The 27,581-nt window shown below is 39.7% G+C and overlaps 2 protein-coding genes across 5 annotated transcripts in view; one reads left to right on the top strand and one right to left on the bottom strand.

The window, feature by feature from the left end:
• Positions 1 to 18,256, top strand: part of pikfyve (phosphoinositide kinase, FYVE finger containing) — a 32,507-nt gene extending 14,251 nt beyond the window's left edge. The window contains 38 exon segments of the mRNA XM_057335667.1: positions 45 to 216; positions 611 to 818; positions 1,419 to 1,445; positions 2,272 to 2,361; positions 2,460 to 2,598; positions 2,835 to 2,992; positions 3,066 to 3,177; positions 3,497 to 3,644; positions 3,720 to 3,935; positions 4,621 to 4,683; positions 5,757 to 5,886; positions 6,525 to 6,705; positions 7,219 to 7,293; positions 7,384 to 7,491; positions 7,614 to 7,754; positions 7,904 to 8,030; positions 9,978 to 11,173; positions 11,260 to 11,360; positions 11,482 to 11,553; positions 12,078 to 12,249; positions 12,357 to 12,535; positions 12,646 to 12,759; positions 12,838 to 12,946; positions 13,039 to 13,193; positions 13,279 to 13,375; positions 13,468 to 13,528; positions 13,612 to 13,752; positions 13,839 to 13,959; positions 14,052 to 14,147; positions 14,230 to 14,313; positions 14,740 to 14,834; positions 14,934 to 14,993; positions 15,088 to 15,264; positions 15,342 to 15,445; positions 16,318 to 16,446; positions 16,565 to 16,826; positions 17,399 to 17,473; positions 17,791 to 18,256. Coding sequence (XP_057191650.1) covers positions 45 to 216; positions 611 to 818; positions 1,419 to 1,445; positions 2,272 to 2,361; positions 2,460 to 2,598; positions 2,835 to 2,992; positions 3,066 to 3,177; positions 3,497 to 3,644; positions 3,720 to 3,935; positions 4,621 to 4,683; positions 5,757 to 5,886; positions 6,525 to 6,705; positions 7,219 to 7,293; positions 7,384 to 7,491; positions 7,614 to 7,754; positions 7,904 to 8,030; positions 9,978 to 11,173; positions 11,260 to 11,360; positions 11,482 to 11,553; positions 12,078 to 12,249; positions 12,357 to 12,535; positions 12,646 to 12,759; positions 12,838 to 12,946; positions 13,039 to 13,193; positions 13,279 to 13,375; positions 13,468 to 13,528; positions 13,612 to 13,752; positions 13,839 to 13,959; positions 14,052 to 14,147; positions 14,230 to 14,313; positions 14,740 to 14,834; positions 14,934 to 14,993; positions 15,088 to 15,264; positions 15,342 to 15,445; positions 16,318 to 16,446; positions 16,565 to 16,826; positions 17,399 to 17,473; positions 17,791 to 17,906 — 5,811 coding nt within the window. The 3' untranslated portion in view covers positions 17,907 to 18,256.
• Positions 18,257 to 19,393: 1,137 nt separating this feature from the next.
• Positions 19,394 to 27,581, bottom strand: part of ankrd44 (ankyrin repeat domain 44) — a 28,891-nt gene continuing 20,703 nt past the window's right edge. For 2 of the 4 annotated variants that reach the window (XM_057335815.1, XM_057335817.1), the window contains exons 13-28: positions 27,469 to 27,537; positions 26,963 to 27,103; positions 25,474 to 25,539; positions 24,666 to 24,777; positions 24,369 to 24,440; positions 23,980 to 24,181; positions 23,798 to 23,885; positions 23,519 to 23,636; positions 23,195 to 23,414; positions 23,021 to 23,108; positions 22,863 to 22,946; positions 22,575 to 22,720; positions 22,379 to 22,461; positions 21,503 to 21,582; positions 21,333 to 21,424; positions 19,394 to 21,084 (exon numbers count right to left, since the gene is read on the bottom strand). In XM_057335815.1, coding sequence (XP_057191798.1) covers positions 20,849 to 21,084; positions 21,333 to 21,424; positions 21,503 to 21,582; positions 22,379 to 22,461; positions 22,575 to 22,720; positions 22,863 to 22,946; positions 23,021 to 23,108; positions 23,195 to 23,414; positions 23,519 to 23,636; positions 23,798 to 23,885; positions 23,980 to 24,181; positions 24,369 to 24,440; positions 24,666 to 24,777; positions 25,474 to 25,539; positions 26,963 to 27,103; positions 27,469 to 27,537 — 1,897 coding nt within the window. In that variant the 3' untranslated portion in view covers positions 19,394 to 20,848. The remainder of the gene's footprint in view (positions 21,085 to 21,332; positions 21,425 to 21,502; positions 21,583 to 22,378; positions 22,462 to 22,574; positions 22,721 to 22,862; positions 22,947 to 23,020; positions 23,109 to 23,194; positions 23,415 to 23,518; positions 23,637 to 23,797; positions 23,886 to 23,979; positions 24,182 to 24,368; positions 24,441 to 24,665; positions 24,778 to 25,473; positions 25,540 to 26,962; positions 27,104 to 27,468; positions 27,538 to 27,581) is intronic. The other 2 variants (XM_057335816.1, XM_057335818.1) reach the window with 2 other exon arrangements.

The raw sequence follows: 27,581 nt of genomic DNA, 5'->3' as shown, positions 1-27,581 counted from the left end.
GTTGTAGCTAGATGAGAGATGTAACTCCTGCCTTTGTGTCCCAGGACAGCGATCTTAAGCAGTACTGGATGCCTGACAGCCAGTGTAAAGAGTGCTACGACTGCAACGAGAAGTTCACGACGTTCAGACGCCGTCACCACTGTCGACTGTGCGGCCAGATCTTCTGCAGCCGTTGCTGCAACCAGGAAATTCCTGGCAAGTTCATGGGCTACACGGGTGAGTGCTGTGTTGGAGTGTTCTGTGGGGAGCTGCTTGGTATGTGGACGTGGCCCCTTTAAAGGGGCTTTTATCAAGGAGGAGTAAGGTGATGGACAGTCCCGGGATAGTTGGAGCAACTGTCAGATGTAAGACCGCCTCTAGCATGCTGCTTATGTTTGCAGTGATTTTGCCTGTTTTTGGGTGGGTTTAAGTGTGACATTTTGGTCTAACTAGTGTGATTTACTTATCCTCATTCATCATTGGTCAAACCACTTAGCAATAGTTGATTTGATTGGCTGATGTGCACCACAGGTATTCTCTATGAACATATATGCAACAGAAAATTGTTGTTCTGGAACATGCCACGGATGGTATATTCTAACTTTATTTCTGATTTCCCCACATACTGCAGGTGATTTGCGAGCGTGTACATACTGTCGGAAGATAGCGCTGAGCTACGCCCACTCGGCTGACTCCAGCTCTATCGGGGAGGATCTGAGCGCTCTGTCGGACTCGCCCTGCTCCGTGTGCGTGCTGGAGCCCACCGAACCACGCACTCCTGTGGGGGGGCGTAAAGCCAGCCGGAACATCTTTCTGGAAGAGGACTTGGCCTGGCAAAGGTGAAACAAGGGGGTTGGAAATAAAAACATATTATTATCTATGCCATGGTTTGTGCTCACTTTACCTTATCCCTATGGTGTTTCTCTGCTCTGTTTTAACTCACTTTTCTTTCCATGATCATTGCTCCTTTATCTCTTTTGTGTGGAGGATCTGCCCTCCAAGCTCCATTTTTAAAGTATTAAGCATCTACCTGATGACTTAGGATTTACTTCTGCATCTCATTTAAAGACAACATAGAAACAAACAGAATAGAAGCCAATAGCATGGGGAACGTGTATTTGGAGATGTTTCTTTAAAAATTGTAGATTTTAGCACTCTTTTTGAGGTTTGTGTAGGTAGTGACAAATTATACTTTACGATAATCATTGTTTACTCTTTAACGACACATTTATCTTTTTGCCATTTATTTTACCTTTTTTATTTGGCTGTGCTTTCTTGCATGTTTGTTTAGTTGTAGTAACTGAGAGAAACTGGAGCTTAAAACAGTTACCAGGCAATTGTGATGCAAATAAACTTCAGCTCTCTTCTCGTCTGGCTCCTTCTGCCATGTGTTGTGAGTCTATATGCTCATCTTTTCTCCTTTCTCTCTCCATGCATAGAAAAAATTCCATTGGGATGAGGAAGAAGTGAGTTTTTAGTGTTTGTTCTTTTGCATGATGTCCTAGTGAAGACCTTCTTACTGCTCTTCAGTGCGACACAGTGTTATATGTAGCTTAAATGTCATTTATGAACATAGTATTTCAAAATAATAAACTTTTGTTTAGTTTATTTGTGTGTGAGTGCGTGTGTGTTCCCACAAGGATTGTAAAACCTAATAGGGGTGTAACGATATGCTCAGCTCACGATTTCATGCGATACTGGGTTTACAATAATTGCGAATGCATTACGATATTTGGAGGAAAAAATAAAAATCAGAAACTGACACTCAAATGACGTATTTTCCCCAAAACATTAACAATTTGAGTAACATTTGTTATTTTGTTAAAGAATTGACCACATTCAAGGTTCAACCATCTTTATGTAAACTAATAAAAATGGATTAGTTCTGTCACAGAAAAATAAAACAGAATTTTATCATGAAAATATAAAAAGTATATTTAATTTTAAAATATATTGCAATAGCTTTAGGATGGACATATCTTAATGGCTCTACGGTACATATCTTAATGTTTTTGAATTGCGATATGCTATACTTCGATATATTGTTACACCCCTAAAACCTAAGATCACCTACATTGTGGGGGCCAGTCAGCGGTCCCCATACAGGAAAATTTATTAAAACATACTAAATGATGTTTATTTGAAAATGTAAAAATGCTGAAAGGTTTCTGGGAGGGTTAGGTTTAGGGGTATAGAATAGAAAATATGAATAGGTCAGTGTAAAAACAATAGAAGTCTATGGCAAGTCCCCACAAATATACTAAAACAAACATGTGTTTGTGATCACTGTAGTTTGATTCATCAGGAGTCTCAGAACAGTGCACTCAATTCCCAGCTATCAGCAGTCCAGGAGGATATGGGTAAATCACCAGCCAGGAGGAGGTGATTGTGGCTATTTTGACTAAAGATCACTTGTATTTGTTTATGCTTATGTTTATAACTTGTAAATGTAATACTCTCTGTTTATTTTGCAACTGAAGGTCAGCTAGTGTGACCAACCTGTCTTTGGACCGTTCCGGCTCATCTATGGTCCCTGCCTACGAGACTTCAGCTAGCCCACAGAACAGCCGAGCTATGCTGAAAACTGACCACAGTGAAGAGGAGAGAAAGATTCTTTTGGTAAAACATCTTTCTTGCTCAAGTGTCAATAAGGTTCCACCTAAACTTTTATAGTGCCCCACATCACAAACTAATGCTTGTTTGCTAATCAATTTGAATGCTGTACATAGATTTCCAAATGGCATTTTTGAACCCTTAAAGGGTCTTTGAATTGTATACATTTTACAAAGGGCCTATTACAAAGTCATCAACTAAGTAAATTGAAGGTCACTTCAAGGAAATCATTTGTCTCCTAGGATTCTTCTCAACTTAAAGATCTCTGGAAAAAGATTTGTCACAACAGTACCGGGATGGAGTTCCAGGACCATCGATACTGGCTGCGTACTTACCCCAATTGCATTGTGGGTAAAGAGTTGGTTAACTGGCTTCTGCGAAATGGCACCATTTCAAATAGGTAGGAACTTTTTTTTATAAAACTATAAATGGTACATTATGAGTTTTTTATACTTTCCCATCTGCCTGAACAGGGCTCAGGCCATAGCTATTGGACAGGCTTTGGTAGAAGGTCGCTGGCTTGACTGTGTCACTCATCATGATCAGATCTTCCGTGATGAATATGCACTCTATCGCCCCCTACAGGTGAGAATATATATTCCATGGCAGGTTTATATTTGTTTTTGTATTAAGTTTTGTGTGAGATTCAATATGTTTGATAAAGGTTAACTGGATATTACATTGATAATAATATAGCTGTGCAAGCTAACTGTAGAATATGATTAAGAATATGTATAACAACAGTATATTATATTGCCTCTTTTGTTCAGCCAAGCCGTGTCCCTCAGACAAATATATAATATATTATTTATTCTTTGTAAATTTAAAATCTCTCGTGAAATATAATTTTTATGAGACATATAATTGATTATATCAGTGTGGTGACAGTTTTGTTGGCTTTCAGAGCACAGAGTTCTCAGAAACTCCCTCTCCAGACAGTGACAGCGTGAATTCCCTGGAGGGACACTCTGAACCGTCGTGGTTTAAAGACATCAAGTTTGACGACAGTGACACTGAGCAGCTAGCGGACGAAACTGACTATGTCACACCGAGTAAGTGTCTCACAACTGTTGACATTCTATATCAGACAGTGCTTCATTTTCCTTCATTCACCGACTTTTTTACAGACTCGGCCAGTCCCAGCAAAAGAACGTCAGTCAGCAGTTTCCACTCTGCGGTGGATAGTGACTCAGCCTCCATCAATCTGAACATGGAGCAGGACAATGTCAACTTCCACATCAAGAAGCAGGCCAAGTACCCACACGTGCCTCCTTATCCAGCCGAGCAAAAAAGTATGGAGCCTCACGACCCGTTCACCCCAGAACACGACATCCATGCACCAAGTGAGGAGAGGCGGAGAGGCCCGTTGGCCATCCTGGTTTGCCTCTGTCTGCTTTAAAAGCAGCACTAACTCACTTGCTTTATTATGACAGTTACATCCTAAAACACCATCCTAACCGTTAAATATATTTTTTAATAAACACAAACTCTAAACCCTCATGCTTTGAATGTTGGATTGGACTAATGTGGATGTTTGCATGTTTCTAAGCTAACAACACAAATCTTAAGAGACATCATATTCAATTTTCCTTGTTTCCCCATTTTAAAAAATAGACTGTACAGAACCTCTGAGACACAACATTCCTTGTCCAACTCGCCCAAATACATAATTAATAATTGATAAATAAGCAGTTAATAATACATCCTCAACTATGCCAAATAATCCTGCATGCTTGAATTTCTGCTTTTCAGTTTCACATGACTTCCTTCACAATCTAGCAATTCATATAATTTGAATATAATGTGTTGTTTGGTTTGTCATTCTGCTGGTACATCAAGGGTGCCTCACAGTTATAAAACAGCATCACTGACTTCCACTTCCTCAAAAAAGCATTCTATTCGAAACCAATTCATTGTCATGCAATAAACTGTGGCATGGCCTCACTCTGGCATTTACTCTGTTAACCTTATAGACTTCAATGTCTTCACATGACTGTTCTGTCTCAAGTGAAATCTCTCTATCTACAGTGGAAGTCCTGCTTTCTGAAGATGGAGGTCAGCACATATCCATCAGTGATGCTTTCATTCAAGGTACGTGTCCTTCAGGTTCTTGAGTGCTGTTTTTTAAACTACTATCTGGTTAGTAGTTGTTGGAATAAAAATAAAGGGTTAAATACTTTTAACACTTAAAGGAATAGTTCACCCAAAAATATTCTTATAACAATTTTATTTTTAAGTTGTGTTTCGCTTTCATTTTTACTGCTTCTTTATGAAGTTTAACATGCTGAAAATCACATTATTTTTTTCATGTAATCGATGGTATCCACATAGAAACTAAAAAATATGAATACATTTCGGTTTAATTACATGTACGCAGACATTACAACGCACTGGCATAACACTGAGCTCAAAACAACAGTTTAACATAACAGTTACTAAAAATGAATCGTCCAAAACTTCAGAAGTTTACATTTGATCGTTTTTGTCTTTTATGACTAATTCTGTCCTCACGAACCAAGTTCCAGATGTAGTCACCCATCATTGCTTCATCCCACCTTCCCTGTGCTACAGACATTTTTAGAATTTTCCGACAGTGACAATTGGAAAATAATATGTGTAAATTTGTACAGTTTTTGTTTATTTCCAGTAAACAGATATATAATAATTAATCATATAAGCTCAAAATTTACTTGAGCTAAATATACACTAAAACATTGATGCTACATCAAAATAAATATGACCACAATAATCAGCACCACAGAATTCTACAAGAACTATAAAAAGGTCGGGCGAAACAAGAATTTGTTACACTGTGTAATTCATAATTTATTCACCACATGTGTCATTCAAAACCTGTATATGACTCTTTTATCACCAACATTGTTCAAAATATGAAAGTCATACAGGTTTGACATGAGGGTGAGTAAATGGTTTTTGTTTTTAGGTGCACTATCCCTTTAAAGATTGAATAGTAAATGGATAGACGAGTATTTAGGATGAGATGTTGAGGTTTTGTGGGAACAGTTTGATCATGAAGCTGTAAGAAAGGCCATAGAAGCTGTCTTCAAGTAACAGAAAGAAATGAAGCTAGCAATCAGTCATGAATATTATGCATTTATTTCAGTTTTGAACTGCGAAATTGCTAACAAGTTTCTCCTCCGTAGAGTCTTTGTTTAATCGGAGGGTTGAGGAGAAGGCTAAAGAGATGCTGTTCACTCCTCTCGGCTGGCATCACAGCTCCCTGGACCAGCTGCGTGAAGAAAACGGAGAAAAGAAAGCCATGGAGCGATTGCTGTGAGCCATGTGACATTTTTAAAGATATACTAAACTGGTCATAACTCGTGACCTTTATCAGCTTGTGACTTATTTACAATTAAAAGCAAAATGCTTGTGAACAAATGATGAATCATTTGATGTGTATGATTTATAAATCACTTCGTTTAAATAGACGGTTGCAAAGCAACAACATAACGAACGTTACGCGCATGCAAGCGTTTTGGACTGCCCTTAACTTCCGGTACACATTCACAAATAATAGAGTGCCTTTAGATTATTTCTGATAACAAGCAAAAGAAACCGAGAAGAATAGTTACTTGGCTAAATTTGCCACTCCGATATTTTGACTTTAGACCGGGATACTAAGCTCAAACGCTAGATGTCAATGTCCCGAACGGTTTCTTTAAATGCGACAAAACTACAGGACCCATTCAACAAATTGCTTATTTAATCAAATTAACATACAACCAAATTCAACTAATCGTTTATTTAATACAATTATTCACTATTTAATTAATATTCACTTAAATTGAATAAAATAGAATTCATATTATTAGACGCTAGCCAGACCGATAAACAAACACAGACCGGAAGTGAACTGCAGTCCAGGCAGTATAGAAACGGTCTATATAACCGGCATCATTCCTTCTTTTCAGGTCTGCCAATCACAGCCACATGATGGCGCTTCTGCAGCAGCTGCTATATAGCGAGTCTCTGTCTCTCTCCTGGCGTGACATCATCGTACCTGTGGTGAGACAGGTGGTGCAGACGGTGCGACCGGATGTACGCAGTTGTGATGATGACATGGATATCCGTCAACTGGTCCATATCAAAAAGGTGAGGGAAACAAACAAATCGCTGCTGACCTTGAAACCTTGTATCTCCATATTTCATGCTTTTTATTTTTTGCCATGAATCATTATTATTAGTCACCCTTTATGTCTGTCACTGTTTTTTGCAAATATCTAACCAATAAAAGGTATTAAAAAGTGTCTTTGACACCACAGTATTTGATCATTTGAAAAGTACAGTGTTGATTTCATTTCCTTAAAAGCAGCGAATTTGGACACACGAGGTTCTGGAAGGACGGCGATGAAATATTTATTCACAATTAATGCTTAAAGGCTTTTAGTTCATATCTGCTGAATTTAAAGTAATATTTCACCCAAATATGAAAATTCTGAAATAATCTATTCACCCTCATTTTGTCCCAAATGACTTTGTTTTTTCAGTTGAACACAAGTAATTTTTTAATCTAGATGGAAAGCTTTTTATAGGATCTCTCAAGTTTATGAAGACTATACACTTGGTTGTTTGGATAAATTGGTCAAATTGTTTTTTCAAATAAAGATTCCAGGAGGAAAGAAGTTTGACTCTGCTGTAGTGAACGGCTTCGTTTGCACAAAGAATATTGCACACAAAAAGGTTTGTATTGATCAGACATTATGCTATACAGTACTGTTGAACATGTGATGTATGCTATTTGTGTTGACGGTGACTGAACTCCTATAATAGATGAATCCATACATCAAAAATCCCAAGATCCTCTTGCTCAAATGCTCCATTGAGTATCTTTACAGAGAAGAGACTAAACTGAGCTGCATAGACCCAATCGTTTTACAGGTAAAGGCCATTCCTCTCACTCCTTATTGTCTATGTATTACTGTAAATGTTGAAGAGTCAGCTAACGATATTCAGATCTATTTGAAAAGCTGCAAGAATCATTTACAATTTACTCTTCATAGGAGCATGAGTTTCTGAAGAATTATGTTCAGAGGATTGCTGACTTACGCCCCAACCTAGTGCTGGTGGAGAAGACCGTTTCCCGAATCGCTCAGGACATGTTACTGGAGCACGGAATTACACTCGTGATTAACGTCAAACCTGTTAGTACCGTCTTAAAGATATTCTTTAAACATCGAGCTCCTCTTTTGCCAGACACGCCATACATTTCAATGTTTCACATTTAAATCCCATTGCTGTTATCGCTTGTTTGTGGATGTTTCAAATAAAATCTCTCTTCAAACGACCACAGCAAGTCCTGGACCGCGTGAGTCGAATGACTCAGGGAGATTTGGTCATTTCAATGGACCAGCTTCTGACAAAACCTCGCTTGGGGACCTGCCACAAGTTTTATCTACATTCCTTCCAGCTGCCAAACGGTGGGATTCCATATTTATTTGTCAAGTGTCACTGTTTTTAGATTTAATGTTGTTTAACTTATTGTCTTATTGTCAAAAGTAGTTAAAGGGACAGTTCACCCAAAAATAAAAATTCTGTCTTCATTTACTCACCCTCAACTTGTTCCAAATCTGTTAAGGTTATAAGGTTATATGTGCTGATGAACACAGAGAAAGATATTTGAAAGAATATGTCAGGGTCCTGTCCCTCCTATTTGGAGTTTTCGTGTCTTGTGGACAGGGTAGTGACAGTACCATGTCTTGTGTGTGTGTTTCGTCTTGTGTGGAGACACGTGGCGGTTTGTTTTGACATTTCGCCGCGTGTTCTCCTGTCTTTCGTTTAGCTCCGCCCCCTTGTTTCTCCATTTTTGGTCGGTTCATTCTGTCACGGTGTGGTGGAGACAGAACCCAAACGCAGGCAGCAGTACGGGTAACACAAAAGATTTTAATAAATGTAAACAAAACAAAAACCCACGATGGGGAAAACTGTACAAAACAAGAATACAAACTAAAATACTTCCCGAACAGGGATAAAGTAAGCACGAAGAAAAATCCAAATAATAAGTCCAACACGAAAGTAGTCCAGGGGAACCACGTAATCCACACGATACGAACACAATGAACCACAAGGACTGGGAATAAAGACAGGACTTATAAAGGGGAAAACTAATGAAGGATAACAGGACAAGGACGGTGACGGGCAGGTGAGGGAGATGAAACACTAATGGAGAAACAAGGGGGCGGAGCTAAACGAAAGACAGGAGAACACGCGGCGAAATGTCAAAACAAACCGCCACGTGTCTCCACACAAGACGAAACACACACACAAGACATGGTACTGTCACTACCCTGTCCACAAGACACGAAAACTCCGAATAGGAGGGACAGGACCCTGACAGAATACTTGTAACCAAACAGTTCTTGGACCCCATTGACTACCATAGTAGGAAAAATTGCTTTATAAATGTCTTTGTTCTGTTGAACACAAAAGAAGATATTTTGAAGAACGTAGGAAACCAAACAGTTCTGGGGCACTTTTGACCACCATCGTATTTTTTCCTACTATGGTAGTCAATGGTGGCCAAGAACTGTTTGGTTACAAGCATTCTTACAAATATCTTTCTCTGTGTTCATCAGAACAAAGAAATGTATACAGATCTGGAACAACTTGAGGGTGAGGAAATGGTGACAGAATGTTCGTTTTGGGGTGAACTGTTCCTTTTAGGCCACGTCTAGACTATATCTGCATACGTGTGCTAACTGTGTTTTTGTTTCAAAACGTTCTTTGTTTACACTAGCGTTTCAAGCAATTTTCCATCGACCCTAAAACTTCTGAAAACACTTTGAGGACGCTTTGACATTCGTCATGTCCATTAGGCGATTATTTACACCTGTTTGAAATGTTGCAGCAATGTTGTGGAAAGGACGTTCAGTAAGATTGAGTTGTTGCTGTGGGTCACATAAGACTATAAAGTTGCAAAAGCAATTGAAAATAGTTTCATAGTCGGACACAGAACATAGTCGTCCACCATCTTGCCTTGGGCTGAATGGGTCACATGACCATGTGAAATGACTTACCGTTTTCGACAGCCTCAGTTTTCAAACACACTGCAACGCAAAAAGCGTTGTTGTATTTATATTATATGTTTTTTTAAAGAGTTCATTTTGGTGTCCACAGCAGACGCAATGCTCGGGATTAAAAAATACTATTTTAGAATCCAGTGTAGCTTGTTGCTTATAAATGTTGCAAAAACGAAATAAAAAGGAAAAATATATCTTTTCTAATGTGTTGTGACTTCACATGGGTTCCGATGTGGACATGACAAGTGTGGACAGTTTTCATTCCCGTTTTTGTACATTCTTGTCGCTTTCCCACTTTTTTAGTTCTAAATGCTTTGTAAAATTCACCAGATTCATTCCGTTTCACAGATGAGCTAAAGAGCCTGTTGTTTTTCGAGGGCTGTCCTCCTCACCTGGGCTGCACCATCAAGCTCCGCGGCGCATCCGAGTATGAGCTGGCACGTGTGAAAGAGGTCATCATTTTTATGGTGTGTGTAGCTTACCATTCCCAGCTGGAGATCTCCTTCCTCATGGATGAATTTGCTATGCCTCCCAGCCTTGCTGAGAGTTCTTCCTTCCCATGCCTGCTGGAAAGCACCACTTTGGAAGAAGAAGAAGAGACGGTTAGAGAAAGAGATAGTCTGGATAATGATGGTTATACACTGGAGAACCTCATTTTGGCATCAGAAGCGGATTTTTAGCCAGGGCTCCAGGCGGTTATCAAAGCCCACAGCAGGCAGCACTCCATCTCAGAATCTTCTCAGAAGGATCGAGAAAGCCCCAGGTTTAATAAAGATGGGTCAGTTACTTCCTTTTCCGGAGGAGAGGAGGAGATGATGAAGACCTCCACGCCTGTTTCCTCCTCATCAAACGTTCTCCAGCCAGTGTCGCCACCTTTCTTAATGTCAGGTGAGGAGCTAAACAAAGAGCTGGAGGAAACTCTGGTGCATCGCGAGAGCACCGGCTCAGACACTTCCCTCCCACCCGCACGTCTCTTCAGAGACCCATTGCAGGACGACACGGATTTGTTCGTGACAGAAGAAGTGGCTTCTTCAGATGATCGTCTCAAGTCTATCTCGGCCTTATTCAAACAGGAACTGAAGGACATTATCCTTTGCATTTCGCCGTTTATTACCTTTCGGGAGCCGTATTTGCTCATGCCGGCTGGACTGCGTTGTCGTAGTCGGGATTATTTCCCGGACCAGGTTTACTTTTCTCCTCTTTTGAATAAAGACTCTAAGGAGCTGGATGACCGACGCAAAAGACAGCTGCTTAAAGAATCCGGCCCGGGTTCTGTGAGCCTGATCAACGGGACTGTTTCGCACCAACGGACCATACAGATCTTGCCCTCCCACAAACTTACAAGCACCCGTATAATAGAGCAACTGGGCAGCAGTCAGAATCTGGCACGCATGCTGGCCGACTACCGTGCGCGAGGAGGGCGCATTCGGCAAAGGGAAGGAACTCAGTTCCGTGAAGCTCCGCCCACTAAGGCACCAGTAAAGGCAGACAGTGAAGAGGATAATAAAGGGGCGGGACCGAATGAAATGACGTGGGCGAGTAAGGTGAGGGTTTTTAGCACTTTTCATTCATTATTAATATACATCAAGTAGTCGTGAACATGTTCGTCTGTATTGTTTTTATATTTCAGCTGGACTGTTTAAATCCCATCAACCACCAGCGACTCTGCGTGCTGTTTAGTAGCTCATCAGCACAATCTAACAACGCACCCAACCCTTGCGTCAGCCCCTGGTAAACCCCAACTTACTTGCATCGTTACCATGTTTATTTCATTTTTTCCAAAGTAAAATGTCATATTGCTCACTGTTTTCTTTAAATACAAACAGGACGTTTGTCTGATTTGTGTTTCCAGGATTGTAACAATGGAGTTTTATGGGAAGAATGACTTGACACTTGGTGTGTTTTTGGAGAGATACTGTTTTAGGTAATATATTAATACACATTTTTTTTGTGTGGGTGTTTTACTAAACAATGCTAAATACTTCCTAGTTTTTATAGTAGGGTTGAACGATTTTGAAGAAAATGTGATATGTGATACTTGCATAATAATTTGATTATGCAGTATGCTTTAAGTTCTTAAGTCATATAAATATACCATATATATTTAATTGTTAATTAAATAGACATTCTTTCTGATCTTGTTCCAAATTCGCTGTTTTTCAGGAAATAAAAACACTGTACTTTTTAAATGATGAAATACCGTGTTGTCATAGTCGACGAGCATTTTTGAATACCTTTTATTGGTTAGATATTTGCAAAACCCAGTGACAAACATAAAACATTTTTTGATTTAAGGCAAAAAGTAAAAATCACAAAATGTGGAGATAAGAGGTCAGCAGCGATATATTCATCTCAGTTCTTATACATAGCTTTAACAGTTCTTAGATGATGATGATGATGTTGTAATGTCATCTGTTCTGTTTGTGTTGTGTTATGGTACCGGTTCAGACCCTCATACCAGTGCCCTAGCATGTACTGTGAGACCCCCATGGTTCACCACATCCGGCGTTTCGTGCATGGCACTGGCTGTGTTCAGATTGTTCTGAAAGAGCTGGACTCACCTGTTCCCGGCTATCAACACACAATCCTCAACTACTCCTGGTGCCGCACCTGCAAACAGGTAACTGTCTAGACATGTTTGATCGGCATGTTACAATCTTCATTTATAATCTCAGAATAATGTTGCATGTGAACTAGCATTCATATGAGTTTCTGTTTTGATTCAAGGTGACTCCAGTGGTTCCTTTATCTAATGACTCCTGGTCAATGTCCTTCGCCAAGTATCTAGAACTGCGTTTCTATGGGCACCAGTACACCCGTCGGGCCAACGCTGAGCCTTGTGGCCACTCCATTCATAAAGACTACCACCAGTATTTCTCCTACAATCAGATGGTGGCTTCCTTCAGGTGTGCATCCTTACAATATGTCTCTCATATTTTTGAATTTGCAGAATATGTGTGTCTCTAGGTGTTTTTTCATGGAGTGATCCAATAGTATTCATACTTGTCATGTGTAGCTACATCTCCGTGAGGCTATTGGAGATCTGTCTGCCTCCTCCAAAGATCATCATTAGGAACCAGGGACCCTCCAAAGCCAACTTACAACACGACCTCAAGGACTTCTTCCAAAAGTAAGATTCCTTGCTAAAACTCTCTTGCCCAACCTTATGCGCACTAAATAAACTATCTTCACTTCTTATCTTTTGTAGGGTGGCGCAAGTATATCTGGCCATAGATGACCGTCTCACCTCCTTAAAAACAGATACCTTCAGCAAAACCAGAGAGGAAAAGATGGAGGACATGTTTGCACAGAAAGATGTAGGTTTTGTGGCATTCTCTTTCAAATGTGTTGTTGTAAAAACTCTTTAGATCATTGTCTAATGTCCAGTTACTCTAATGCATGTTTAAAGATGGAGGAATCTGAGCTCCGCGGCTGGATCGAGAAGCTGCAGGGGCGACTGCAGACCAGCATCATAGACTCGCCCCAACAACTCCAGGCTGTTCTGGAGTCAGTGGTGATCAAAAAGCAGAGTATGTGTGAGACGCTACAGTCGTGGAACAACAGGTGAGGTCTCCATTCATATGGTTAGAAAGAGGAGACTAAACATCTGCCAGAAGAACGATACAAATGTGTTTTATCTGATCTCTAGACTTCAAGACTTGTTCCAGCAGGAGAAGGGGAGGAAGCGTCTGTCTGTTCCTCCCAGTCCTGGCAGACACAGACAGGCCACATCAGATGAGAGTAAGGTCAGTAAAAACGCACAGTTTTATACCCAGAGAGTATAAAATATATATAAAATATTTGGCTGAGGTAGGTGTGTTTTGTTTTTAAATTCTAGATCAGTGCTTTGGAGTCCTCTCCTCGTAACCCCTCTCCCGTGGTCCCAAATGGAGATAAAGGTGAGTTTATTGCTTCAGCTCACCTGAAAGTTTCCTTTTACTCTGAATTGATGCTCAGTCATGAATGTTCTTCTGACTCGCAGAGGACCGTCATCTCAGCACGTTCCCATCAAGCTCAGGTTCATCCTCACTACTGCAGCTCCCGTCTCCCGCCGAACCGGTCGCAGACCTCGTCACGAGCGGACCGTCTTTTCCCGATCTGGATTCCTTCAGCATCACTGAGGGTACGACAAATCTGACTTTCACGGCTCCTTTGTTTTTTTTCACAGCTCCTGACTTTTCACCTTTCTCTGCTGTTCCTTTTACTTAGATATGTTTGACGGACATTTACTTGGTTCCAATGACAGTCAAGTTAAAGAAAAGTCCACCATGAAAACCATCCTTGCCAACCTGTTACCAGGCAACAGCTACAATCCCATCCCTTTCCCTTTGTAAGGCTGTATTGATATGAATGGTTACAATGATCAATTATCGTGGTTTTCTTTCCTCTTTATTTTCACAATACATATTTTTTGTGTGTTAGTGATCCAGACAAGCATTACTTGATGTATGAGCATGAGTGGGTTCCTATAGCCGTGTGTGAGAGAGAGCCCAGCTCCATCATTGCTTTTGCCCTCAGGTAGCTGCTTCAAGAGTTTTGAATTTATTCGACATTTTATACTGATTCTGTATTTTGTAATGATTCCACATCTGTTATACAGCTGTAAGGAGTATAAAACCGCTCTTGATGAGCTCACCAAGATGACAGCCAAGCCTGGAGTTGACGACACATCTCAAGCTATTAGGTACAGTCAGTTCCCTATATCCTTAGCCATAGAGTCTTGTTATGTATTATGGGTCAATGACGTACAATAAATAGAGTAAAAGTGATTTTAGTGTTTTTTCAGTATTTAAAGCATCATTTAGTATTTAAATTATAGAAACAAAGAATTTGCATTTGAGTTTTGGGAAGTAATCATCTCATATTTTTGTTCTATAATTTTGTCTTGTTAAATAACCTACTTGTTTTTCCTGAAAATCCCATACAACTGATATAAATGTTTTAGAAATAGTATTCACTTAAGCATAATGTATCAGAGATTCATATTTCAGCCACAAAAATTGGAGATATTTTATTTTTAATGTAATACAATTATTGATATTATTGGTCGCACCACATGACCGTTAAACGTCATTGACCCAAAAGCGGACTTCCTTTCTGTTGTGTGTAGTGCTGGAGAAAGTAGAGTGAAGAACAGTCCAGCCAAATCCAGTGAGGGCAGCACATCACTGCTGGGCCGCAGCAGCATAGACACTGATCCACTCAGTAAGACATCGATTCTGTTACATTCTGACCAATAATATACGTCATGATTTAATATGGAATTGTTTATGAAAGATGCTGATTGTGGGATGTGTTTCGCAGAGGAACCTGAAAGCGGAGACAAACAAAAGAAGCAGATGGGAAATCCACACATTGAGCTACGTGAGTATTACACTCGCATGACCGACCGAAACAATCATATTATAGATTTTTATAAAGTCAAAAGCTGTGTTCAATTTGAAATCTTTTTGTACAGAATTCTCAGACGCAAATGCCAAGTTCTACTGTCGGATCTACTATGCTGAGGAGTTTCATAAGATGCGAGAGGAGATTATGGAGAGCTCAAAGGAAGACTTTGTGCGTTCACTGTCTCACTGTGTTAACTGGCAGGCTCGCGGGGGGAAGTCCGGGGCGGTTTTCTACGCTACTGAAGGTGTGACATGACCTAAGTTGTTACGTTTAGAAATGATTTTAGTTATGGTAGTAGATAACTCTGTGGTCTCTCCTTAGATGATCGGTTTATTCTAAAGCAGATGCCCAGATTGGAGGTCCAGTCCTTTTTAGATTTTGCACCCCATTATTTCACTTACATCACAGGAGCGGTCCAACACAAGGTAACAAGCCAATAAGCAAAGAGCTTTTTTTGTTTGAGCTTAAAGGGGTCATATGGCGCATATGTCTTTGGTGTGTTATAAGTTGCCCATGCATGTATTAGACATGCAAACTTGTGTCGGAACAAAAGATGCATTCTATCTAAAAGCGAATGCTCACCCAGACCTGCCTGAAACGCCTTGTGTAACCACACCCCCACAAATCTACGTCAGTTCGTGGTATGATTTGACGAGGACCGCCCAAATGTATACGCAAGTAAGGTGGGCGTACCTGTCAGTACAATTGCTTTGGAACCTGATGTTCCAAATATGGTAAGAGGCGTTACATTTCCATCACACGCTTGTAGTATTCGACCAATCACTATGCACTGGTTAACTGGCCAATCGTAGCCCACCTCGTGTTTCAGAGAGGCGGGGCAAAGAGGAGATATAAATAAGCATGGTATGTGGAAAAAACAGCGTTTTTGCATTGCATTACATGTAAAACAAAGATAATATTCGTTTTAGCCGTGTCGTATGACCCCTTTAAATAATATAAAGCACACTACAGTGAGCTATAAGTATACTATTTGTATAGACGGTTTCATCGGTCGCACGTGCCTGGCCCAAAGTTAACTTCCGGTCTGTGTTTGGTTATAATATAACAATTTATTTTGTATTTAATTTATATTAATATCAATTTTTAGTAACATTTTATTGTATATTAATTGTATTAGATTCATTTAAATCTACTCAACAATTATTGATTCTTTGCAGAGGTCTGGCTGAAGTTAAGTTTTGCCCTCTTAACGTTTGTCTATGTTGTTGCCACTGAAACCATCTATACTATTTAATTTTTATATTATAATAACTCACTTGTTTTGCATGATGTACAGCGGCCCACAGCACTTGCTAAGATTCTAGGCGTGTACCGAATCGGCTACAAGAACTCCCAGAACAACACAGAGAAGAAACTGGACCTGTTGGTGATGGAGAACCTTTTCTATGGGCGAAAGATGGCCCAGGTTTATTCAAAGCCATTTAACTATACTGATGATTAGTGTTTCTGAAATGCTGTAACAGGCAAAAATGATTTTTGTTGGCCACATTCTGTCTTACGATCTTCTGGTTTTGATGATGCAGGTGTTTGACCTGAAGGGATCTCTAAGAAACAGGAATGTAAAGACAGAACATGGAAAGGAGAGCTGTGAGGTGGTGCTTCTAGATGAGAACCTCCTGAAACTGGTGCATGATAATCCACTTTACATCCGCTCCCACTGCAAGGCCATTCTGCGTGCTGCTATATTGAGTGACGCTCACTTCCTGTCAAGCCACCTTATCATAGATTATTCCCTGCTGGTGGGCCGTGACGATGCCACGGATGAACTGGTTGTGGGCATCATAGGTGAGAACTCCCATATCTCACATATCATTTAAAAATATAAGGTTTTTGGACACTTATGCGTTCATATTTTTTCCACATAAAAATAAGAATCTACGAATAATAATCTCATCAAAATTATGAAATAAAACGGGACTATATAGGAATGATGTTGTAACTAAAAAAACATGTTTGAACATTTGATCATCTTCAGTGTAGTCACCTTTTGACTAGAATTTGCAGAAATATTTTCTTGTCATTTTATAAAAAAGCTTCTTGAAGTCTCACCCTGACAATATTAAAGGAGTTCCCATACAGTATATGCTGTGCTCTTATTGACTGTTCTTTCTTCATTATTCAGTAAAAGTCATCCATTTCAAAAACATGTTTTATTAACTAAAATATGTTAGTTTTAGCACAATTTTTGTCTACTAAACTAATTTCAGACATTTAAGCATACACTTTCAGATCAAAAGTTTTTTTAAATAATGAGAAACAATTTACTCAAGTGTCCAAAAACTTTTGACCGGTAGTGTAGCTATGGGAATTTGGTTTCAGAGGATCTTACAACTTAATATTTTTGTTATTTTTTTAAGATTACATCCGAACTTTCACATGGGATAAAAAGTTGGAAATGGTGGTCAAGTCAACAGGGATTCTTGGAGGTCAAGGTACAGTTACAGTACAACCAACTAAAAATCTATAATGACTAGAGATGGAAAGGAATTTAAATGTTCTGTTTCCAAAACATACATCCAAAACTATTCACAACTTATTTTAGTTGTTTTGAGGAAGTACTCTTTAACAATTGTTCTAAATAAAATAGCAGTTATACTAAATATAATACTAAGGAAATACGGATTTGGTCGCATTTACAGGTATTTTTTAAAGCCTGAATAAAAGTTGGTTCTTGAATCCCAACCCTGGACATGAAATGATCCGTTTTTTGTTTTAATCTATGTTCATCGTCATCTTCCTTCAATGACAGGTAAAATGCCCACAGTGGTGTCCCCAGAGCTCTACTGAGCACGTTTCTGTGAGGCAATGGACAAATATTTCCTCATGGTCCCTGATCATTGGACTGGTCTCGGGCTAAACTGCTGATGGCGAGATGGCAACAGCTGGAGATATGCTGCTCTCTCATGTTTCTCAATGTTACAGTAGAACTCCTGAAGACAAAAACCCTGTTACAGTGCAGATACTGTCCATAATAGTGTCTGATGCAGGTATTTATAGTGAGATCAACTGAACTGAACCATCAGACAGACCAAAACTGAGGTACCAATACACAGGTCCAAGGAGACACATTGAAAGAGACAAAAGTGAAACTGATGATCTACAAAATTCTAACATAGCTTTTGTTTATAACATATTAACCTGAACTGTGGACAATGTAAAAGTTTGTCATTAATGTACAGAGATGTTAAAGATTATTAAAGATTTATTAATATTGCTGTGTTGTGTAAGATTTGACTGCATCAAAAAACATTAAAACTTTTTTTAATCTAATCGGTTATGCATTAATCAATCACAATATTTTTTTTAATTGGAGAACTGAAAGTACCAACATTTGACTTCTCCATGATATAACTCTTAAAGGGATAGTTCACCCAAAAATGAAAATTCTGTCCTCATCCCCCATTTACTGCCATAATAGGGAAAATAAATACTATCCCTGATAGCACACATACATCTGGTTTACGTCTATTTGACGTCTGCATTTACATCTGCAAGACATCTACAATACATCTTTTGCTCATCTGCAATACGTCTTGGAGATGTCTGCTGTCAGACTTCATATAGACATCTAGAAGATGTCTGTAAGATGTTTATGATTTAGAATGGATGTACAACAGCTCTTTCTAAGATGTTTAGTAGATGTTTTTAAGCAGCAGATCTCCAGATCTTTAGCAGACGTATTACAGACGTTCAGACGTCTCCGAGACGTATTGCAGATGAGCAAACTATGTATTTAAGATGTCTTGCAGATGTAAATGCAGACGTCAAATAGACGTAAACCAGATGGATTGTGCTATCTGGGATACATCTGGCTTACGTCTATTTGACGTCTGCATTTACATCTGCAAGACATCTACAATACATAGTTTGCTCATCTGCTATACGTCTCGGAGATGTCTGCTGTCAGACGTCATATAGACCTCTAGAAGATGTCTGTAAGATGTTTATGATTTAGAATGGATGTAAAGCTGCTCTTTCTAAGATGTTTAGCAGATGTTTTTATGCAGCAGATCTCCAGATCTTTAGCAGATGTATTACAGACGTTGAGACATCTCCGAGACGTATTGCAGATGAGCAAACTATGTCTTGCAGACGTAAGCCAGATGGATTGTGCTATCTGGGATGGGAGTCAATGGAGGATGAGATCTGTTCGGTTACTGACATTCTTCCAAATATCTTCCTTAGTAAATAGGAAAATGTAAATAATTTTGTACAGGTTTGGAACAATCTGACTGTGAGGAAATGATGAGCGAATTGTCATTTTTGGTTTACTATCCCTATAAGCTTGGCCTTTCCCTTTATTTCCATAAAGGAATTTTTGAAGGTATAACAAACTCCACACAAAATAAAGCTGTGTTAAAACATTTTATGTAGCCATACAATTTATAAAAAGAAACTTGAGCTGACGAAGAACCTTCCATGTTACATTGCAGTGGAAACACATGATCTACAAGAAGATTGTCACACATCTCAAAGCTTTTGTTCTAGTATAATACTGCTCGATTTCATTCCTCTGCATCTTTACACTCAATTCATTTGACGTATTGAAAATCAACTATGTGCTTTTGTTACTAGACAGTTGTGTGCAAGTTTTGCTCTTGTCATGATGACGTCCATGAGTTGATATGTACAAACACTTTTGTATTTTCTGTAGCAAACACACACTCATAGGCACAAACATCAGGAATGGTGAACCATTGGCTTATGGCTGGCAGGTGAGCTGAATAACCCAGACTTCTCTTCACATTTACAACAAACACACACACACACACAGGAAAAAACATCTGAAATTGAAGAACAAGGCACTGGACATGCTTCCGAAACTAGCACATTGTAGCCAATGGCAAACAGACGGACGACAGTTTACATTTTCATTATGAGGTTTTGAATGACCTTTTTGTTGGCAGCTTTTTATCTTTTGGGAGAAATGGGTACGTGACAGAGATCAGAAAACCATTAAAAGGAATCAAATCAACCTGTGCAAATTATAAAATACTTCAGTAGACAAGAAAAATGCTTTTTTACACTCTAGGGTTCAAATATTAAACACCCATTTACTCACTCATAAGTGCATTCAAATCTAGTACCATCGTTAACTAAATAGTAATAAATATCTGTATGAACATCATGGTTCGCGTAACATGCCATGTCTTCTCACTAGAACCTAAAACTGAACCTGAATGACAAGTTTTCTTTGAACACTGCTGCAATGTTCAGAACAGAATGAAAAAGTGTCCAAAAGCATCAGATGCAAACTAAACCATCAAGGCCTATAAATTTATATCTCTACTTAATAAAAATCTCTTTTTTTAATGACATGTCATACAATACATGTGAAGTACAACTGATGTACTGTCTAGAAATCCGCATTCGATTTTCCTCAAATTATACTGGTTTCATGTACTTTGTATTGTTGTAAATAAGTATTTGGAACGCATACATTGAGAATCAGTAACTCCACTTATTAACCAAAAATGTGAATTGGTCCCATTGGCTATGAGTTTCATGTGTTTGCTTCCACAGGTTTTGTGCTTTCAGTCCACAAGTTAAGAACTTTCCATTGAACTTCAAGTGTGATTGTGAGGAATCAGTTAACATTTGAAAATCTCAAACATCAAAGTACAAAAGACATCCGTCTAATCATTATTAAAGTGAGTCGAATGGCTTTAGACAAAAAATCTCTTGTGCAAACAAGTGTGGCAGAAAGAAAGCGTACCGGGTGTGCCATAATCTCATTATAAACGTCTATGAGGTTCATGCCATGTGCTTCTAAAACTATGAAGGGTAACAGAGGAAAAACTCCGGGGTCAAAACGTCTCCGAGTCTGAGTCGTTTTCGGTGGTCGTGCCCTCGCTGGAGGGGTCCCTTGGACTCCGAGGACCCTGGGGACTCTTGGTGTGGCGGGGCAGAGATTTCAGGAGGGCGCCTGGGGAGGGAGTTCCAGAGCTGCAAGGGGAGCAGAAAGGCATCATGGTAGCCAGAATGAGAGCCAGGCAGTCAGCCACTTCCCTGCTTGGAGCGCAAGCCAGAGCAGGGGTGAGACCTGCGTGGGAAAGACAGCCAAAGAGCCAGAGAGACAGGAGAGCAGAAAGAGGTGAAGGAAAGGGCGGAGGTGGAACAAAGGGTGGACGATTGGACGAAGGCCGCATTCCATTAGGCCGGCAAACACACGGGGATAAAAGGGTCACGCATGTCAAAGCTTTGAAAGACGGACACTGCTTTGGCAAAAGCATTATACAAGCTACATGAACAAATGTGACCTGATGACATCAGAGGTTCAGGAAGACGTACCGTTCTCATCTAGCACTTGAACACTGGCACCTCGAGAGAGCAACTCCTGTACCGTCTGCTTCATACCGCTGCGCGCAGCCAGGTGAAGAGGTCTGAGAAAGTGAAAGACAACAGTTGAGCAACAATTGCGTCTTTTATCAAATTCGTGTTATGTGCAAAGAGGAGCTCACGTTTGAAGTGCAGCGTTTGTAGCGATGACGGCGGAGTCTGGAAGTTTTCCAAGAATGAGTAACGCACATTCCTCCATTCCCTGAAAAAAAAACAGGGAAGAGCTCAGGCAATAAACTTGCTGTTGGCATCATATTTCATTTCTTTTTTAATTAAATATGATACATACACACTATGATTACATGGTCAGATAGTTAACAAATGGCAGTTTTAATAGTTTTGCTCGTTTTTGCAATGCCCGAAATCTGCCACAGCTCAATTTGGTGCATTCAAAATCACATACAGTAAACATGAGCTGTAACGTATATTATAGCCTATAAATTCGCAGAAAAAAAATGAAGAGACCATTCCAAATTTTTGAATCAGCATTTCTAGATGTATTGTGGCCATTCCAGTCCAGTGTCTGTTGAATTTCAACAAAATCAAACCTCGGGAGTGACAAAGTCATCAAACAGCAATGTGAAAGACTGACAGCATGGCAAGACGACAAGTACAAATATTACTGTTGTATTGCTTAAATGTGAATATAAACCTGTTTTCTTTGCAGTACTTGAGGTCTGAGAAAACACAGAGCATCTTTTATGTTATTTTGACCTGTTTCTCCAGTTTTCATTTTCTGCAAATGAATGCAAATACAAACAATATTTTGATGAATATATTAGAAATATTGATAGTTCACAGAATGAAACAAAACGGGTCATTTTACCTAAACACATACCTATAAAAAGTACATTTTAAAATCAGAAAAAAATGATTTTGGAATGGTCTCTTAATTTTTTTCCATGGCTGTATATTAGAAACAGATCATTCAGCACATCATACTTCTATTCAAATGTACAAACAATGCACATATTTCCTGCAATAAGACAGATATTTACATTACTGCAGGCTAGATGGAGTGCAGTGTTGCCCTTCTGGTCGGTCAGACTGAGGTTAACATTTGCACTGGCAAGCAGACCCTCTGTTGAAAAACACGGCACATTTTGAAAGTCACTTTACACATTTTCACACCCCCTAAAAAACACAAATAAACAGAAGAGTGATGTGAGAGAAGAAACGGCGAAAAATATGTACCTACGACCTCCAATCGTCCTCTCTCGGCTGCCAAAATCAGGGCACTGCGTCCTGATTGGTCGACATCATCGACAGGTGTATCATGAGCCAGGAGCAACTGAACACATTCTACGTGACCAGCGAATGCAGCAGCATGGAGAGGAGTCCTGAAAAAGGCCATATTTTGATTTCTAATCTAATGACATTCATACAGTTTCAAGTGTCCAAATACTGTTTTGGGTCACCATATGTATGATATATAACACAATCAGTATCCGTTCACATATTCATCATGGATCCCAAACTCACCTGCCCTTTGAGTCTTTGCAAGCTACAATCTTCGATCCCATGGTTTCTAGTAAAAGGGTGGCACAAGCCTCATGGTCGTTGACCCTGCGGGACAAAGGATGCACACCGGTTGGACACACAAAAGTCCTAATGAGTTCAATTCATTTTCAATCACGTACACAGCACAATGCAGTGGAGTGAAGGGGTTTCCTTCAAACTGTCGAAAGTGCCGTTGCTCTAGCAGAACCTCCACGCAGCCGTCGTGACCTGTAACACACAGATGCTAAGTGCCGGACCCCCAAAATGAAAGCTTATACAGTGAATCAAATCAAATGTTCATATGGAGATCTGACCGAAGTAACATGCCCAGTGTAGGGGTGTGTATCCCTGGTTGTCTCGTAACGGGGGTACGGGGGGTTCGGCACAGGCGATGTTAAGCAGTTCGCTTAGCCAGGACGCGTGACCCCTCGCTGCAGCCAGATGGATCGCCGTCCTGCCCTTGGAATCCCCCAGCAGAACCGATGCCTCCAGCTCTAACAGAGACTGAACACACTCCTCCTGTCCAAACAAGAGCTGAGAAACAAAAATAAAGTATGACTAAAACACACAAAGGCTCCATACGTCTACACGATAATAGTAGATTTGAAAAGGTTTGTTTGCAGCGAGTAGTAAATCACCCCGAGGTGTAGAGCGGTCAGACCATGATGATCAGCCAAATCCACACTGGCCTCACGCTCCAACAGTAGAGACACAGCATCCACGTGACCCCCCAGTACTGCCAGCATGAGAGGGGTCCTAAAGACACGAATACTTGTCATCATGAACAAAATCTCGCAAAAAAAAATTCATTTAAAGGAATCGGTTTAAAAATGATTCACTAATGCATTACGTCATCAATTAAAGTATTCCCAGAAGTCCCCGCACAGATTTTCTTATGACATCAAATGATCACTCACTGTCCCTGAGAGTCTGCTGTGTCCACCAGATCTGCATTATCAGAGTCTTCCAGCAGGAGGCGCACACATGGCGTATGACCATTCATTACTGGAGAGCAAAACCACATCGTATATAATGTTGATACTGTATATATTACTACAGTTTTCATTATTCAACTGTGATACACGCACAGGTGTAATACCTGCGAGGTGGATAGGTGTACGTCCACGGACAGCGTCTCTGCTTCTTGGCGATGCACCGTGGTTCAGGAGGGTGAGAGCACAGTCAGTGTGACCCCTGAGGGCAGCGAGGGCTAATGGAGTCCGTCCCACTTCATCCCCCTGATCCACCTCGCAGTGACCCTCCAAGAGCACATCTAGAGCCTGTGCATGACCGTGATACGCCTAGACACACAAACTCGGTGACAACAACGGTCTCAAAAACTGAATAGCGAGGACATATCATGTAGCGTTTAATATCTGAAAAGCTAATAAATCAACCAAATAATGTTTGCCGAAAAACGTTTAATGTCAACATGTTTCGCCCTCACTACGACTTTGTGTGTGTGTCTGTAAAAGTGTTTGGACTCACCGCCAGATGCAGCGGGCTTCTGGTTTCGATTTCCTCCATCTCATCCTGATGGTTCTCTTCTCTGTCCAGTAGCTAAAATCAATTAATTAAAATCAGAATCTCAGCTGATCACACTTTATTATGATCATCTGAATTAAACACATTCATTCTCTCACTTCACCAGCATGTAGTATGAAGCTTCACAGAGACCTTTTGTCACACATTTTTTGTTAACTAATACAGTAGTTTGACAAAAAAAAAGAAGGTATTTTCAAATGTAAATAATAAATTGAAATGAGATAAAGGAAGTGACCTCACCAGCTTCAGACAGTGTCTGTGTCCATACGCTGCAGCATAATGTACAGCACTGTAGCCCTGCTTATCTTTGAGTGATGGGGCGGCACTATGCTGCATCAGGTACTCTAGACACCTGCGTGTACACTTGTGTTATTATATGCAACTGTAAACAAAGGTACTTATGATTTTGCACTGTACTTCTAGCTCATTATTTGTGTCTCTTTATATATATATAAAGTTCAGAAAGCAAGAATAAACGTAAGGCAAATGACACGTTAAAGGAACAGTTCACCCAAAAATCTGTAGGAAAGTAGGAAAACTGACAATGGTAGTCAAAAGTGCCCCAGAACTGTTTGCTTTCCTACATTGCTAAAAATATCTTCTTCGGTGTTCAATAGAACAAAGACATTTATGAAGCGATTTTTCCTACTATGGTAGTCAATGGTGGCCAAGAACTGTTAGGTTACATGCATTCTTCCAAATATCTTTCTCGGTGTTCAAATTTATAGATTTGAAACAACTTGAGAATGAGTAAATGTCAAATGAAGACAGAATTTTCATTTCTGGGTGAACTGTAAATTTAAGAAAATCTATAAATAAATAATAAATATTACTTGAACAACAGATCTGCATGTCAACCTAAACACTGAAAAAGTATGAATAAGGGCCACAGTGAGGATGCAAAGCGATGTCTGTAAACTGATGACACGCAGACACACACAAAGTTTTAGCGTGAGTGCAGCTCACGTGTAAACGGTGCGAGTGGTGGGTGTAAATGGAGGTCAGGAGGAGACATGAAGCTGAGCAGATGGGGACTGATGGGACTTACTGTGCTGCTTCTTTCTCTCTCTCTGCTTGAACTCCCTCACTCTCTGGCTCCAGGACCACACGCCGCCTTCCGAGAAATCACACAAACACACAAATCCATCTGATGATCTTGCACACAAACACTTCTCACTCAGAAATAAGTGGGAGGAGGTGAACTCTGAAATATTGAGCACATTATGAACCTTATTAGCTTGGTTTATGATTATTAATTAGATTGTATAACCTTTAAGTTAGAAAACGTCCTCATAAAATGTTTAAATAAGAATACATTTTACATAAGGTTAAATTATAAATAAAGGAAAACACTTTTTTGTATGGTCATATGGTACACTTAATTGCATAGCGTCGCTGTCCTTGCAAAACCTTGTATGTCCAAATTCGCTGTTTTTCAGGAAGTGAAAAAAACACTGTACTTTTTAAATGATTAAACACTGTGTAATCAAAGTTGACAAGTACTTTTTAATACTTTTAATTGGTTAAATATTCGACAAACACGAAGTGTGACTAATAATAATGATTTATGGCAAAAAATAAAAATCACAAACTATGGAGATACGAGGTTTCAGAGGGACAGCAGCAACATCATGTTCTATCCTAAATATTAATGTATATTCAGGTGGATAAAGATACTGGGGAAGAAGTGTTTCTGTATGCCTTATCAACTTGAAGCAAAGCCCCGGTTTCTGCACATAAATTACCCCATTGACACAAGACTTAAAAATAGCATGGGGTTGCCATGGTGACGCTGATATATGTGTTACTGTAGCAGTGAGCAGTCTCCAGAGATAAAAACAGGCATTGCACTCAATTTCACCTGATGTAGAACTACAGCTAGGCCACGGTCTAGCTCGTTCTCATTTATTCGGGGTATATTAATCTACGATTGTTAATTACATGCTGTTTGGTCACCAATTACATCTTTTTCTATCTTAATTTGTGCTCTCATTTAAAGTTGTTTTAGCAGAAAATGAGACTTGAAAATGGGTCAGAAAATGTCCCTGCGTCCGAAATCACCTACTTCCATATTATATAGTAGGCGAAAATAAGTATGAGTCACGAAATAGTACGTCCGAAACCTCAGTATTAAAATAACAGTTGAAATACCCGATGGTTTACTGCTTCCGCAAAGATTTGCGAGTGTGCATTGGATGGACACTACTCTATCCCATGATGCCACTGGAGCCTTGTAACGGTCAAATTTCAAAAGTAAATCACATAAAAATAGCAACGAACTTTAAGGTGGATGTCCGTTTTTAACTGTAAGTGCCAGTAAATGAATTTCTCTTGACTAAATTATGCTTTTATCAACGCCTACGTACAAGTTGCTGTTAATACGTCACAGGTCAAAGAGCATACGGGTCACATGACAATAAACGAGGATGTAGTATGTACGAAATGTATTCATCCTACTCCCACTCATACTATGTAGAACCTACCGTTTTAACGGTCGATAGGCCGCACGCAGCTGTATGTCTAAATGTTTATTATACCTCCTGTCCAGATCAGATGCAGCAGCGTAGTGCAGGACAGAGCGCCCCCACTGGTCAGTGGCGTTAATGCAGGTACCACAGGACACCAAAGTCTCCAGACACTGAAAGTGACGGCTAGCTGCTGCATAGTGTAGAGGGGTCCTGTCCAAACAAAAAAACACCCTGATAGAGACTTTTACAAAGGTACAATAAGTGACATATACATTAATGTTTCATAAAACTTGCACAAATGTTTTGATAAACGTTGGATTCTAATTATCATTTATGAAATGTGGAATTTCTTAGCAACATTTATCACAGAGTGACTCAATTATAGACAACTGTGCTTCTCTGTGAACATGAGGTCTATAACATATCTCATGAATGCACTGCATAGTACAGATGCTTTATATGCATTCAGTCTGTCTAGAAACTTTAGTACTGAACTTCAGCTGAGAACAGCACATGTGTGAAAGCGAGCGATTAATCATTCTGACTTAAATGTCTCACTTATACCAAGAACTCACCTTCCATGCTTGTCCCTGCGGTTATGATCAGCTCCACTGCTGAGCAACAGCTTCACACATTCCACATTACTGAGAGAGAGAGAGAGAGAGAGAGAGTTTCTCCTCTCGCGTCT

Source organism: Triplophysa rosa, linkage group LG6, assembly GCF_024868665.1.
Source record: "Triplophysa rosa linkage group LG6, Trosa_1v2, whole genome shotgun sequence".
NCBI lineage: Eukaryota > Metazoa > Chordata > Actinopteri > Cypriniformes > Nemacheilidae > Triplophysa > Triplophysa rosa.
This window is presented reverse-complemented; position numbering and strand designations above follow the sequence as displayed.